This window comes from Nasonia vitripennis, chromosome 1 (assembly GCF_009193385.2).
Source record: "Nasonia vitripennis strain AsymCx chromosome 1, Nvit_psr_1.1, whole genome shotgun sequence".
In the NCBI taxonomy this organism is placed as follows: Eukaryota; Metazoa; Arthropoda; class Insecta; order Hymenoptera; family Pteromalidae; genus Nasonia; species Nasonia vitripennis.
This window is the reverse complement of record NC_045757.1, coordinates 12,333,397-12,348,870: the sequence shown is the minus strand read 5'-3', so window position 1 is coordinate 12,348,870 and position 15,474 is coordinate 12,333,397. Positions and strand designations below refer to the sequence as shown.

The 15,474-nt window shown below is 50.0% G+C and overlaps 1 protein-coding gene across 3 annotated transcripts in view; it reads right to left on the bottom strand.

Annotated features, from left to right (window-relative positions):
- Positions 1-398: 398 nt before the first annotated feature.
- LOC100114326 overlaps positions 399-15,474 on the bottom strand; it is a 246,066-nt gene continuing 230,990 nt past the window's right edge. For all 3 annotated transcript variants that reach the window (XM_031929427.2, XM_031929430.1, XM_016986422.2), the window contains 4 exons: positions 2,787-3,158; positions 2,223-2,699; positions 1,224-1,481; positions 399-1,053 (listed from right to left, as the gene is read on the bottom strand). In XM_031929427.2, the coding sequence (XP_031785287.1) occupies positions 962-1,053; positions 1,224-1,481; positions 2,223-2,699; positions 2,787-3,158 (1,199 nt within the window). In that variant the 3' untranslated portion in view covers positions 399-961. The remainder of the gene's footprint in view (positions 1,054-1,223; positions 1,482-2,222; positions 2,700-2,786; positions 3,159-15,474) is intronic.

The window sequence follows — 15,474 nt, the reverse complement described above, 5'->3', positions numbered from 1 at the left end:
CGCGCCTTCGTCCTAAAGCTTACATAATAAATCAAGGTTCCCGCCTTTACTTTCTCTCGCTTGCACACACACACACACACACACACACATACACTCGCTCTACTTTTTTTTATTTTCTTCATTTTTTCTCAGCGCCCGCTAGCGTAATAAACGTTAAATTATCATCCGGCCTCCTCGTCGCGTGCGTGATATGGTCTAACCCACAGTTATTTATAATATCGTATATTTCGTCAAACCTTAGCTTCGTTAAATTTGTAATCCTATGTCCTTATAGCTCTTATATATATATATATATATATATATATATATATATATATATATATATATATATATATATATATATATATATATATATATATATATATATATATATATATATATATATATATATATATATATATATATATAAAAACTCGTAACTTCTCATCCCCGCGTGATTCTTCACAATTTATTCTCCTGTCGCATTTGTTCTTGGATTTCCGAGGCTGGGAGGCGCCCGTGTGTTCTCTATTAGTAATTAACTTTATAGACTGTCTAGAAGCTACGTCGGTACAAAAACCTATATATGTGGAAGAGTGGCGCGTCCGGTGAAATTCGACGCCAATTTTTTTTAAAACTCCTCTTTAGAACCGTAAAACAAATGTACGACATGGTCAAACAATAAAAATCACATATGCACAAATTATCAATTAACGCAGCTCTCGATCGGGTGTAGCATCGCGTCACGTATTCAAATGACTTTTCGTCGACGAAGCAAAAAAACAGATAAAATAATAAATATACAATAAAGATCGAATTCCGCCGAACGCGCGCATAACCACCGGCGGCTAAGTAGGACCACCTGCGCACGCGTCCTCCTCGTCAAGTATGTATACATGTATACGACGACTTGTCGCCCTTCGTTACTGGATTCGTACCTCTGAAGGTACGTTGTGGGTTACACATCTCGCTGCGTTTAGAATCACCTGAACATGGCGAGGATGAGCACCAGCACCGACAGGATCAGATGCAGCGAGTGATTGCCGAGGCTGCTCGCGCCGTCCATGCACTGACCTGGAACACAGAGTTGACAGACGGTTATAGAGACACACTCCTTCGGAGAAGTGATAATTTCGTTTCTGGGTCGACTAATTTTTTAACAGTCACATTTTTCGTGCCAGTGCAAAATTCAATGGCGCTCGATCGTACGGATTAAAAATCGATCAGTTGGAGAATATACTCACCGATACTGGTAGCGTTGAAGGCAAGAAGCGGCGGCGGTGGTGGCACGCCTCTCTGGCAAGCGACCGGACTCGCGGTCAGACTGACAACGCCCCCGCTCTCCCTGTACATGAAGCAGAGCCTGCGACTGTTCCTGTACGGCTGGGCCCTTGAGCCATCGGGTCCACTCCAGGCTGCTTGAGCGCGACGAGTCGCCAGCGGCGTCGCTATCACGAACTGCGTGCCCTCCGCGTCGAACCAGCGCCCGTGGCACGAGTAAGCTGCCGGACACAAAGCCAAAGTGCACATTGTTAGACATATACGGCATATACGCACCGCTGTGATGGATCTTATTGCTCCAGAGAGGGAGGGGAGGATAGGGGTATTACACAATTATTGGCGCTTTAGGGCCTGTGTAATTGCCCGCGCGAGTGCGCGCGCGCGAGAGAGAGAGGATTAGCCTGAGCTGCTGTAGATCATGGCTGAGTTTAGTACGGGGGCGGATGGGATTTAATAAGAGGAGGACGGCCGCGTGACCTTCGTGGATTTTGGAGTTTCGGAGGCGAGATGATATTGTTGTAGTAGATTCGAGCGGATAAAGGGAAAATTAGCCTTGATTTTATTCTCCGATTCGATAGTGTAAATATCTATTTAACAAGCCCGGTAACAAAATACGCAAAAAGAAGTTTGACGAATATCTCGTACAAAAGGACGATGCACTCTACAGGAGTCTATGGCCGTCATAAACTCTACGGCGCAGAGAGAGATATCTGGATTTACGACTGATTTCCAATCAAGGAATATTATCAAGGCGAAACTCTCGCGCGCGCGTACTTTCTCCTCCTTTGTCCCAGCCGAGGGTAACCGAACGCGTAGCGTCCCCCCGAAACTTTCCCTATAATTAACCGATATTGCAATCCTTTGGGCTATCTCTCGTCAAAGATATATTCCTTCCCCCCCGAGTCTCGGAGTCTCGAATATCAAGCCAAGACGTCAAAAGAGCCGTGTAACTCTGGCCCTACCTGTGACGGCGTCATCGTCGACGCATTCGCTTTGAAATTCCATCCGGTCGGCAGTGGAGCAGCCGACGGTCAGGGTGGTGATGTCGGAGTTGCATCTGGGCCGTTGCTCGTCCTCCTCCATCGCGTCGCGCTTCTTTCGTCGTCTTCTGCGACGGCGAGCCTCCTCCTCGTCCTCCTCGTCGTAGACCTCATAGTCGTCGTCGGACTCGACGTCGTCCTCGTCCTCCTCGATTTCGCGCTTCAGACGCACGAGGTCCGAGTAGGTGAGGAAGGTCGGATAGACGCGTTTCTTCTTCGGAGGTTCGACCGGAGCCTCGTCGATGTACTCGCCAAAGTAGTCCGCGTCCGACATCTCCTCGAGATTCGAATCGTCCTCGCGAGAGTCACGAGTCCAGATCGGAGACGCCTGGTGCGTCAAGTCGTCTTTGTCCAGCTGGAAGTCCTCCAGTTTTGACTGGCGCTTCTTGCGGAATTTACCTGTTTGCGAGTGTTACGTTTAGTGCTTGATGGTTAGTGCAGTGAAATGAAAAATAAAGTAAAGGCCATGCTTGGCCATGAACTCACTCTTAAAAAACGCCTGAGCCTCCTCTCTCAGCCTCGGCTTGCCGCTCCTCCTCGCCCAGAGTTCCTCCTCCATCAGCTGCTCCTCGGCCTCCTCCTCGGGATCTCTGCTGTGGAGCCTGGCGTTTCCCTCGGACCTAACTCTCCTGTGCTGCTGCTGTTGCTGCTGCAGCTGATCGCGGACGAGGTACTGATTGTTACCCCGGCGTTTTTCCACGTCGAACTCGAGCTTTCGCTCCTGGCCGTGTCTCACCCTGTCGCTCTTGTAGCCCTTGTTTCGGCCAGGGCTCTTTTGCTGGGCGTGGCTGGCGCCGTTCACACCGGTCACCGTGAATTTCCCGAGGTACGGGCACTGACGTGGCTCTGGAGAACTCGCTGAAAGCAGAAGATAAGAACCCGGGTTATTATCGGTGCGTCTAACGATACCGACTCGTGCTTTTGAAGACTGAAATCAATCGTCGTCGAGTTTCGAAAAGCTGAAAGGGCTGCTACGTCGGCGTATTAGTAGGATAATATTTAAGTTTCCTAGGAGAACGCTGAGAGAGAGAGAGAGAGAGAGAGAGAGAGAGAGAGAGAGAGAGAGAGAGAGAGAGAGAGACAGAAAGAGGAGCAGCAGCCGCTGATCAATCATTGTAAGCAAATGTTTGGACAGCTAATGGATATCGAGAGGGTCTGTTTTTGAGATTTACTTTGACGAATGTTGGATCTTTACCGAACTCAAACAAGATCGGCGCAATTCAAAGGGCTCCGCTACGAGCTTTATCACTGCCTTTCCGAACGCGTTATGAAATGAGACGATTTCGAAAAATCGCGGCTCGACTCTGTATCCATTGCTCGCCGTAAAATCTCATCCCCCACACTACTTTTTCAGGCGTATTGTAAAGAAAGTCCCGAATGGAGCAAAAAAGCGCCACGGCAACGGAATCACGAGAGAACGCGAGATAAATGCACTTCTCTCTTCCCTATCGCATAAAAGTTCATCCCTCTCTCTCTCTTTCCTACAGCAGAGCGAGCGGCGCGGCGGTCCAACAAACAACTTTAGCCGATGAATCCCGGCGAATCGACAATGACTCCGCCGCGGGCATTCATCCTTTCACCTAAAAACTGGCGAGCGAATCCTTTCGGTCGGTCGAAAGAACCTAATTATCGTATCAGGCGGATCTAGGCGCGCCCAGGGGCAGCTAGCAGCGTGACGAGGCGAATTTCTCTCTCTCTCTCTCTCTCTCTCTCTCTCTCTCTCTCTCGTCGGTGGAGTGAGTGAGAACTGAAACTGCGGGAATCGAAAATGAAGGCTGGGGGGTGCGAGAGAGGGAGAGAAAAATGGAGGTGCACTCGTCAATGGGAGGAAACGAGCTGCGGCGCTATACCGCTGCTTGAAGTACGGCCGATTCGGCCGGGATGTGAAGAGCCGGAGACAATGTAGCCGGTTTGAGGAGTCTGAAGTGACGCGAGTAGTTTTTCTCCTCTCTTTTTTTTCCGACGATCGATTTTTGTTCTCTAGCTCGCTGAAAATCGACGTTATCGATATACCTTGCATCCTTGCCTCTCATCATCAGAAACGCTGGCTCAGAGAACTGCTGCCAATCTAATTTAACGCTCGCGCAGCGGAGCGCCGAAGTGATAAAAAAGAAAACTCGACGAGTCTCCGGTTGCGGAAGAATAAACAAAACCTCCCATAGCCGTATAGCGTCTCCCCCATACAATACACGCACGAGAGAGAAGAGAAAAAGAGGGAGCAACAACGCGCGGAAGAGAAAGAGTCGCGAATCACGCGCACGCAGACATAGAGAGAGAGAGAGAGAGAGAGAGAGAGAGAGAGAGAGAGAGAGAGAGAGAGAGAGAGAGAAAAAGAGAGAGAGAGAAGGACGCACAATGCAAACTATAACGAGACAAATCCGAGGAAGAGACTCGCCCCCGGGCTGAGCTTTCAGCTTTGAAAGTTCGCCAACGAGCCCGGCGCTTTCTTTCGTTGCCGCGCGTCGTTTCTTCCGAGACGACGAGCGCCCAATTTTAGCCTAGCCACCCCGCGGGGGGAGGAGAAGGGGTGGTTTGTCGCCAGAAAGTCTGTATAGACTCGGGAGTTTGCTGGAATTCAGGCCCATTCACGTAGAATAGAGTGGTTATTATTTGATGTTGATCGATGGCTCGTCGTTAAAAAAGTTTTCTCTTCGTCAATGCACCTTGTATCGAGCGCGCACCCAATTATTTCTGACGTGCTTCGCCGTTGTTTTTATATAATAATAAATACGAAGAAAATCCTCTTTGAACTTTTCGTCGTCTCGGCAAGAAACTTCCGATTGTACTTTTCATTCCTTGGGGCGAGTTATATCAATTTTAACGGCGAAAGAACCTCCTCCCTTAATACACAACACGTCATAACTCATACTGGCTCTCGTCGCGCGCACCAAAGTAAGCCCTTCGTCACCCTCAGGTATAAAATATCGATCGAAGCGAAAAGGAGAGACGCTGAGAAAGAGAGCGTAGACCGCAGAAATCTCGTTATTTTTATGGTTAATTAGACGCGAACGAGTGCGTGCCGTCAAAGGGGACCCCCTCTCGACTACTTGATTTTTCCGGCTCATTAGGCGATTTCCGGGAGTCTTTCTCTCTTCGAGGGCTGTCAAGGTCTCCTCGCAGCCCCTCTGTAGCTCCGATGCTGACTTTCTCTTTCCTTTTTCTCTCCGCGTGCGCAGAGAGGGGTTGTGCCGCCACCGAGATTTCGGCCGTCTTTTCTCGAGAGAGAACGAAAGAAAGAGCGTATGGGTATTATTGACCCCCCCCCCCCAACGACGAGCGACGCTTGCTGAGTTTTCTTTGATTCGTTCGATACGGGGCTCCTTTTCCTATGCTCTCTCTCTCTCTCTCTCTCTCTCTCTCTCTCTCTCTCTCTCTCTAAAACGTCGGCTTTGCAGTTTGCCGCACCGATAAATCAATTCGCGAAGGAGACTTATCTCTCTCGTCGAGCTTTTCTCCATTAATTTTCGTTAAGATAATTATTCCCCCGCCGGCGGTGGCTCATTGACACGCGTTTTCCTGCGCCACTTATCGCCGATCTCCCGCTCGTGCAGGGTGATTCGGGGAAAAAACTCGCTTTTTGCCACGCCACCGGTGCGCGCGCGCGCGTTCCGTATACAGGCTGCACGGCTTTTTGAATTGATTAGAGGCTAGCTCCGAAAAACGCGCCTGCGCTCGAATACACTTTTAACGCTCGTCAATCTTGGCCCTCTCTCTCTCGCGACTTTTTTCTTCCACGGCTGCTCTGATTTACCGCCGATAATCCCTTTGCCGTCTCTCTCTCTCTCTCCCTCTCTCTCTCTCTCAGCCGAAAGTTCGCGTTATACACGGACGCAAAGTGATTCGGTTATCGAGCGCCGGAGATGAGTCGTTTATCATTATTCGATTCTACAAGTGGCACGCGGTGGCGGCGGACGCTGTATGGGAAGAAAAATTGTAGGAGGCGGCGCTCGATGAAAGAGCCGCACCGCTTTTTTTCCTTCGGCTCGATCGACTTTCTTTCTTCCTGCCCCTTTCTTTTCCTCCCCCGCGCGCGCACGGCCGTGGGATGACGAGCGAGTTTCGCTATGAGGCTTCCTGATAATTACGCGGAATGGAAGTTTGGAGCTGGCTTTTTTTCGCCTCGTCGTGCAAGAGTAAATTATTCTCCCTTATGGAATTCTACTATACGAGGAAAGCTCATCCTCAGAAATGAATTATAACGAACAAATACAATCTTTTCGCGTATACGCGTATACACTCTTAAAAAGTCCTCGTACAGGCGTCGTCTATATGTGTAGACGCGAACGGAAGGAGCCAAATTTCCTTCGCGCATATATAGATCTAGAGGCTCGAGCTTACATTTCTCTCTCTCTCTCTCTCTCTCTCTCTCTCTCTCTCTCTCTCTCTCTCTCTCTCTCTCTCTCGTGAGAGGCCAGAGTCAGCGCGTTACAGTTTTCAATTTCCCTGGATCCGGCGAGGCGTGGATTTTCACAGCCGAGAGGGCGATAATTCGCAGCGATCCGCTGCTCCGAAAGACTGACGCGCGAAAGGGTAAGGTGAATTACGCGCGAGTCGACACGCGATGCACGGAGCGCCGTATATGGGCCGAGTGCATGCGTGCGGGTTTCGATTTGATGTATCGGGATTGGTTTGGGCTTTTATCGCGCGAATTTTATCTTGCAATTTCGTTTCCAAATTGAATTTTTGAAAAATTTCCTTTCTCAATTACAGTGTAATAAATAAGCCACTTGATACAGGTAGTCCATATAATGCTTTTGAAAATGATCAAATTACCAGCCAATCAATTGAAACCTTTCGCGCACTCGAAGCAGTCTATAGAAATGCATAAGGTTCCCGCAGCGGAGCAGGAAGCACACGAAGCTTGCAAGCATGCAGCACACACACACGCGCGAAAGAGCACACCGCAAAACTTCTGCCATGCCTACAGGTAAGAGTGAATATAATAACCCCGCGCACATACACTCCTATACACTCCTTCCAACCGCGTCTCGACCTAACATATCGACTCCCTGCACACAAGAGAACTCGCTTACAGAGTTTCCTCCCGCGCGCGCGCGCCAAGAGTTATACGCCACGTAAAAAGCGTTTTGCCGGCGTGTCTGCGCTTGCATCGGTAAACACCTGTACCGTTTTAGCCGCGGTTGAGAGTAACGGGTTTTAATTAATTCGCAAGTATTACCCAGCTTCGCTTCTGGGCAACTGTGCGCACTAAATTATTTTCGAATTTCGGTCGGCAGTAGCTGAGTTACACTCTCGCAGGAATATATATAAAAGCGCTGGAAATTCGTTCGAGTAGAAAACGCCGGATAAGGCCAGCCCCGAGATCTGGTGTCCCATCGCGCGGTATCTATACCGGCCTAAAAACCGATGAACGCCGCTTGACGTCGACGGCGAGAGCGTTGAAATAAAAGTGTAGCTAGCCTGCAGCATCGTCGTTTATCCGAAGTAAAATAAAAGAGGAAGCAAGAGGAAGCGGCGGCGCTACTCGAGCTCATCGTCCTCCTTAAAAGCTCGGGCGACGAGAGAAGATAACCGTTGCCGCGAGCTGAGGGAGATATGCGCGAGTAAGAGAGAGAGAGAGAGAGAGAGAGAGAGTCAGGTCATCTGACCCGTGTCAAGTTCAAAGACGTCCAGGTATATAGCTCTACAGCTCTCCTTCGGATTCTGCGCGATCCCTTTTACCGCCCTCTCGAGCGAGCTGAGTCGCTGCGCTCCTCGTTTTTGCACTCCCTCCTTTTAAGGTTCTTCTCTACTAGACTAGCGCGAGAGCTTCTCTGTGCCACGTGTCTCTTGTTCCCAGCTTCATCTTGCTTTGGCCCGTCGTCGACGCCGAGAGCAGTGCAGTTTACCTCGAATGCAGCTATTCCCTCGCTGACTTTGAGCTTTCGCGGCGTCTTAGACTGACTTTTCGAATAAAATTATCCAACCGATAACAAAAAAAACATCAGAATTCGACGTCGATCAATCTCCCCTCAGCTGATGCCGCAAGCCGTGTCTCGGTCTTTGTGCGCGACTCGCGGTCTTTCCGTTTGGTCCGCGCCTCGTCTTCCGGACCAAAGGTAGTGTCGTGTGTCACGAATGCCTGGAGACTCGATGCACCGTAAAAGTGCGCGCGCGTTTTTCCCCCCGCGATCCGGAAATTGTGTCTCTGCTTTGGCGGCGTGTCTCTCTCTCTGTCTCTCTCTCTTCTTCGTCGATGCCGATGTATGAAATTCAAACGGATATGCGGAGCAGCGGGTTGCTCGACTGGAGCTCGCGGTCCATTTCCAAGGCAATGCCTCGGAGATAAATTGACGAAGACGCGAGTCGAGTCGTTCGAAGCATTTTTCTCCTCCTCGCGTGCGAGGGGGGATGCATATTTCCCCCTCTGCACGACTCTTGAACTTTTTGGTATCAATTTGTTCAACTTTGTACTTTCGAGAAGTGTAGTGTCGCTCGTCGTAGCAATTAGCGAGTAACACCGCCGCCGCGACGTGCACGCATCAATCGCACAGGGGATCATTAAAAGCAGAGTAGTTTATCAAGCCGCCAATTCCAGTCAGTCGAGTCGATAACAAGGGCCTCGATATAGCTCTCGGGTGTCAGTCCCACGTACGATCGAGAGTGAAATAAAGCTATACACATACGGCTCGCGACAAAAGGAAAGACAGAGCGCCGAGGCTCAACCGCGTTATTAGGCGGCGGAGCCCGAGCGACGTGCCCGGGATCACGTCAATCAGGCGTCATCGAACCCTCGCCCACAATGGAAGGAAAGTTCTTTCGGGGGGATAATAGATGGCGGGATTCCTGACGTGTGTGCGTGTGCGACGTGTCACGAGAGCGAACAATTTGTCCGAGGCTCGATTGGCTCTCGGACTGATCGCTCGGGCTTTTTCTTTATTCCTCGGGATCAGTGAGTAGGTGGAAAGCGCTCGCTCTGTGGATTATATACGTGCGAAGGTGGATTTTTATTGGATCCACTGCTATTGTTTTGTCGACTCGCCAATGCGACGTGACATCGGCGGCTTCGACGAATTTCCTCGGAGGCCTATCGGCGTACGCGCGTGCCTGATATAGTCCAAGATGAATGAAAAACTAGCCCTCGAAGTAATCCCATCAACGGGGAGTAAGAGAACGAGAATGACCTCCGCCAATCTACAAGCTCAGCCTACGCTGGATTAAAGCATCGCGGAAGAGAGAGAGGGGGGAGGGAGAACGTAGCAGCTCTCGACTTAAATAATTCAAGTTAGACCTGGCCCCGACGCGTTTAACGACATAACGAACTGTACGCCCGGAAGCAGCGCAGCCAGCCGAGGAGCTTCTTAGCGTCGCCGATAAGCTAATCTCTTTAGCGATACGCCTCCCTTACCTCCGCAGCCCCCCTCCTCTCTCTCTCTCTCTCTCTCTCTCTCTCTCTCTCTCTCTCTCTTACGCTGCAGAGTGTATAGGGAATAGGTATCTCGGCGGCTCTCTCGGCACTGTCATAAAGACGCGACTGCGCGCCCTGGCTTTGATTTTGATCGTGGACGGGGTGCTGTAGGGCTACGTAGACCCGACGCCTAATGAGTTTACCATTGTTGGAGGAAGAAAGGGGAGCGCGAAACTTTCGCTCTGCTCGGCGGGAGAAGGGTGAGAATTTTATCCTCTCTTTGTTGGGCAATTTTTTTTCGTTTTAGCTTTTTTCTCGTTGTTTGCCGCTAAGGAACGAAGTCGATCGAGTTAATTGTACATCAGGCATACATTTTTCCGGGCTTCGAGTAGTCAAGAGAGTAGTCGGATGAAGACGCAGGCGTCGCTCGCGCTGGAAATCAGAGAAGCGAGGCTATTCCCACGGCGCAGCGCCAAGCAAATTAGAATTCGAAAACGGAAAAAAACGGAGAGTTGGAGGGACGCCTCTCTCTCTTTCGAGTAACGGAAACCGAGGAAGAGAGAGAGAGAGAGAGAGAGAGAGAGAGAGAAAGTCAGAGGAGCAAGCAGAAGAAAAGCGAAGCAGCGCGGGCGTTACGGGAGAAAGGAAAGATAAAACGCAAAAAGCCGCCTCTCTCTCTCCCCGCTGCAGCCGACGAGCAAGAGAGGGAGAGGTGAAACAGTCGACGCCGCGGCGGCAAAGTAGTTCCAGTCGTCCGCCGAGACGTGACTTCTTCTCTTTCCTGCTCGCCGACGTACACCCTCTCACTATAGGTGTACATGTGGGAGTGTGCTGTACACACAGAGTGGAAAAGTGAGAGATGCATTATAGGCGCGAGCGACAAGATCCAAGAGTCGATTTCCATGCGAGCGAGGGAAGCTATCCCACTTTCCGTGGCTATTGGCGCCGGAGGAATTCGTCTACTGCGCTGCTGCATCCACTCGTCTCTTTTACGATTTTCCACTCGTGCCTTGGCTAATCGATTCCGATTTCGAGTCGCGTCGCGTACTCCTCCCGACGACCTTCCAGCCTGACGAGAGCAATTTTTCGATTACCTCGCGTCACGCTGCGAGATGCTGTACGTTTCTCTCACGATCGGCTATATACTGCAAAGTTTTTCTCTTGCCGACGAGTTTCCGTCTCCGAGGAGTCTGTACGCGAGGAGATTCGAAGTTTTAAGCGTCGGCTAAATGATTACGGAATGAAACACGTTCGGTCTGGGTGTAAGTGGAACGAACGCAGTTGGGTCAGACACGGGCAGCGTTGAATATTTCAAGCGGTTCTACTGTTGCTAAAACGTATAAATCGACTTCTCGCGTACTCCATTCGTGAATGTACGCGGATGCAAAATTGAAAAGGAGAGCAAGTGCAGTGCATCAGTCGGCGAGATCGCTGGATTATTTTTCAGTTTCACGCGCGCCGCGACGGATATTGAAATCGAAATAAACCAGCGCCGCCGCTAATAAAAGTTCAGAGACATTTTTCTCCGATGCGACCGAGTCAGTCTGTCGCTTGGCTCCGCTCTCGCTTCTTCCTCTCCTGCAGGCATTCGGCAGGAGAGGACTTTCGATTAGGCGGTCTAGCGAAGCGTGGCTGCGCTCTTGAAACTCCTCCTCCGCAGCCAGTCCTGGATAAACTGCATTAAAGTATTTAAGAAGAGAGCGAAGGAAAAAAGTGGCTGCGAAAACAGGTATATAACTGCTGCGCGAGCTTAATCCCTCTCGCAGCTCTCGGACGAAATAAGTGCGTGATTGGGGCCAAAGTTTCCGAAGAGAAATTTATTGTTATTTAGCGTGGTGCGCCGGGCTTTTTGAAGTTTGATAAGAGAGAGACAGAGAGAGAGAGAGAGAGATAGAGAGAGAGAGAGAGAGAGAGAGAGAGAGAGAGAGAGAGAGAGAAGCGGAGAAAGAGGATGGAGAGCCCGAATTATTTGCGGTTGGTTTGGCGTACAGCGAGAGGGAGGAACTTAACTTTCGAGAGCAGCGCTAACTGGTCGGTTTGTTTTTAAGAGAAGATTTTGAGCAAAGTTTCGGATCGTTTATTTTTGAGGATTTCTAGCCAGCTGGCTATAAGTTTCTTCCTCCACGTGAAATAAGAAAACGTTTCGAAGAAAGTATAAAATCGACGCCTCGCGATGATTCATCAGTTTTGCGAAGATAGCTATACATCGTCACAACCTCGAAACTATTCGCAGCTCCCCCATTAAGAATTCAGCAAAGCCTCCACTCCGATTCCGGCTAAAAGTACCCGCAGCCGCATCTCTCCATTGATTCGTTCGAGCTCCACTGCAGCGCAGCTCCCATCAATTCTTGCCAGTTCTCCCCAATTCCCTCTCGCCCAAAAGCACGAGCCTAATTGACATTGACGCGGAAGTGGGTCACTCGCTCGCGCATTGCAGCGAATTTACTTATTCGACCGTTTGTTTGCCACGCCTGCAGTCGCGCGTACACAACGACAACATCGTTATGTCCACGGCGCAGCTTAATCGCGGCTGATGATTTCCATGAAATTGCGCGCGGACCTCGCATCGCTAAAATAAACGCGGCTGTATCCAGAAAGGGGGAAAAAAATTAAACGCCGGGTTGGCGCGCGCAAACAGATGCAGAACCAGTTGCCGCAGCCTTATTAAAGAGACGACTCGCTCGTTAATGAAATGCTTCTGGAAGCAGCGGCGGCGTCTGCTCTTTGCCGAATTCATTTCCGCATAGAAACCGACGCTGTACTCGCAGCAAGACAGACGGAAAGCCTGTGTGTGTGAGTGTGTGCGCGTCTTTACAAAAGTGTCTCGCCTCCCGGATTCTTTTTTCTTCGCCCTTCTTCGAGCTTCTTTCGTTCTTTCACTGCGCGCACGTGTGTGCGAAAAGAGGAAGAGAGAGAGAGCGCTTCTTTCAAAGCCACGACTCCGCTTTCTGCCGACTCTTCCAACACGCGCGTTGCTGCGCTTCTTTCACGATGGCGCGTTTTGTGCGGGTGAGCGTCGATTGTGCAAATAGTAGCTGCGCATGAATTTTCGCGAGGGACGAGCTGCGTTTCTCAGTAATTTTTGCTCTCGACGCGAATACCATACATATATAATAATAATAATAATACGGATAGATAAACAATAGGAGACAAAGCAATAAACGATCCGAGAAAGAGAACGACCCTCGTCTACTCGAAAATCCGCGGGATGCGCAGGTATACAGTCGCGTCAGCAGATACACGCGCGGCGACGGCGGCGGCTTTTATTCCGCCGAAGGCTTTCATCGTCGTGCGGCTAACGTGTACTTAAAGGGTCGCCTCGCGACGTTTCTTTCTTGCGTCTGGCGGACGCGAGCTTTCTTTGACTTTTTCTTCCTCTCCTGCGGATATTGCCGGGGAGAATTAAAAGCAAGCGGTCTGACACGTTCGGGACCGAGCTTTTGTGCTTTTTACTCCACGAGGAAAAAAAAATCGTCTCGGTAGCAGCTACGAGGGTTGACTTTTTTTTCCGAAAAGTTTCGCGTTTCATACACTTTGATTCAACGAATTTTCTTAAAGCGATTCGAGCTCTTAAGCTCTCGCGCGGCGTTGAAAAATGAACGCATCGCATTAAAACGTCGGCGCGCGCGCGCCTCGAGCTCGAAATGGAAATTCAAAACTTTCAACCTCTATATTTGCGCGCGCATAAACTTCTTTCAAGTTAGCGCCCGTCGTCCCGTTAAATAATATATCTCTCCCCGAGCTGCGCACGCATTTAGCCGCAAATTGTAAGCTAGCAATTTAATCACCATTTCAAATGCCAAGAGCTTAAAAAATACAAATTCATTCTGAAAAACTAGCGCGAGTCTTCGAAAATCCGCGACAAGTGCGCGCAACTTTTTCCGCAACGCTGTCGGATCGAAAAAGCCTTTGCATCGTGTATGTACGAGGTTACGCTCTCTATTTCTCGCTCGCTCTTGCTTCTCGAATATCCGACTCTTCGCGGGGATTGGCAATTTGTTTGCAAATTTCTCGGGGAAACGCTGCAGCGCAGCGGCTGATGCAGCGCTGGTTCTGGGACCAGAGGAGAAAGACGAGGAAGAAGGGAATAACGGAGGGGGATGGAGATGGACGAGTGCGCAGGAATTGCTGTGTACACCGTGATCTAGCTGCTGCTGCTGCTGATGGTTGGAAATTTTCGTTTTCTGTTGATTTTCCGGAGCCGCGTTTACTTGCGTTTGCTCGGTATTTAGAGCCAAAGATTGAGAATCGCGTTTTCAGGTAAACGTTGTCGTTTGAATATCATCTTGGACAGCCCAATCTTCCGTTAGAACGCGTTGGCGCAGTCGTATACACCGGGCGTACAGGCCAACGAAAGAGAGAAAGAGGGACGAGAGGTCCTCTCTCCGAAACTACTGGACCGATTCCGCCTCACGTATATCTCTAACGATATAACCATCGAGGGAGAGAGAGAGAGAGAGGGAGAGAAGTGGCAGGGCACATTTTCTCCGGCACCTGCCTCTCGGTCTCGCCTCTCTCTCTCTTCTTTTTACCGTCTCCTACATCTCCGGAAGTTCCGATCGCCTCTCTTTCTCTGCCTCTCTCTTTCTGTCTCGGTCGATCCGATAAACGAAGCGACAATGCGATTTATCGAGATTTTTTCGTCGTCGGAAGGACCTCTTTGGCAGACGGCCGAGAGCGAGAGAGAGAGAGAGAGAGAAGCGAGGTGAGTTCTGTAGCAGAATTGCCGATGGGGGATTGCCGACGACGATTTTTCAGCCCGGACTGCGCTGGGACGTCCGGAGTGCTTTAGCTCCGAGATGTCACTTTGTCTTTTATACTTATGGGTTGTACGCGGCGTTTTGCGAGCTTTTGTGCTTTTGACGCTTTGAGTTGCGGTGTGTCGCACAGGAGCTTGGAAATGGACTTGACTCTTTTTATTGCAAACAGTTATGCATCTAGAATTAATCACAATACACCCGATGGAGCAATCGATCCCTATCTGGGCTGGACAATCAAACCGAGTATCAGTCCTTCGACAAATCAATCTCCAAACAGCAGTGCAGCAACCGCATCTCCAGCTCTCCCTATCGGCGAAATGAATCACATTCGTGAAATATTATCGAAGACTCGCGGCAAAAACTTCGAAATTGGCGCCAGTGGCAAATTAATCGAAGTCAATTACGAATCTCGCCGTCGCGGCTTTTCATCTCCTTCTGCCTCACACTTCCGCTGCGCATGTTATACTTACATAGCATGCTGTCTTTCGCCTCGAAAATCCGGGTCATCGATGTTACTTCGCGCCCGGCTATAGCCCATCTATCAATCCACGGGCTCCGCTGTGTGCACTGCAATTTCTCGGCTCTTTTGATCAAATTCGTGCTGCACTGCTGCGGATGCGTCTGCGCGGCCATAGTTGTGCATGCGTGGAGAGATGGACGACGGAATTCCGGCACTTGTTTTTTGTTATCGAAGGAGTTTTTTGAAGAACGAGCGACGTTTCGTCTGATATTTTTTATCAGGGTTTATCCCCTATAACGTAAATATTTTCAGGGTAGTGCACGAGCCAAATACACATCATCTGAGCAAGACAGAAACAAGAGTGGCTCAACGCTGTTCGCATCGAACGGAAGACTGTCGGCTTGAATCCATCACCTCGCAGCGTGAAAATTCCCTAAGCCAAAAGAGCCGCTCCTATAAATAACGCCAAATCAATCAAAGCCCTGAACTGTCCGAAGTCAGGAAGACCGACGGAAATAGAATACACAGAAACCGAGATCCGTAATCTGGGGGAATTCGATTATCGGGCTGTCAGTGTGCTCGGGGCGCAGTGGGTCATATTTTGGG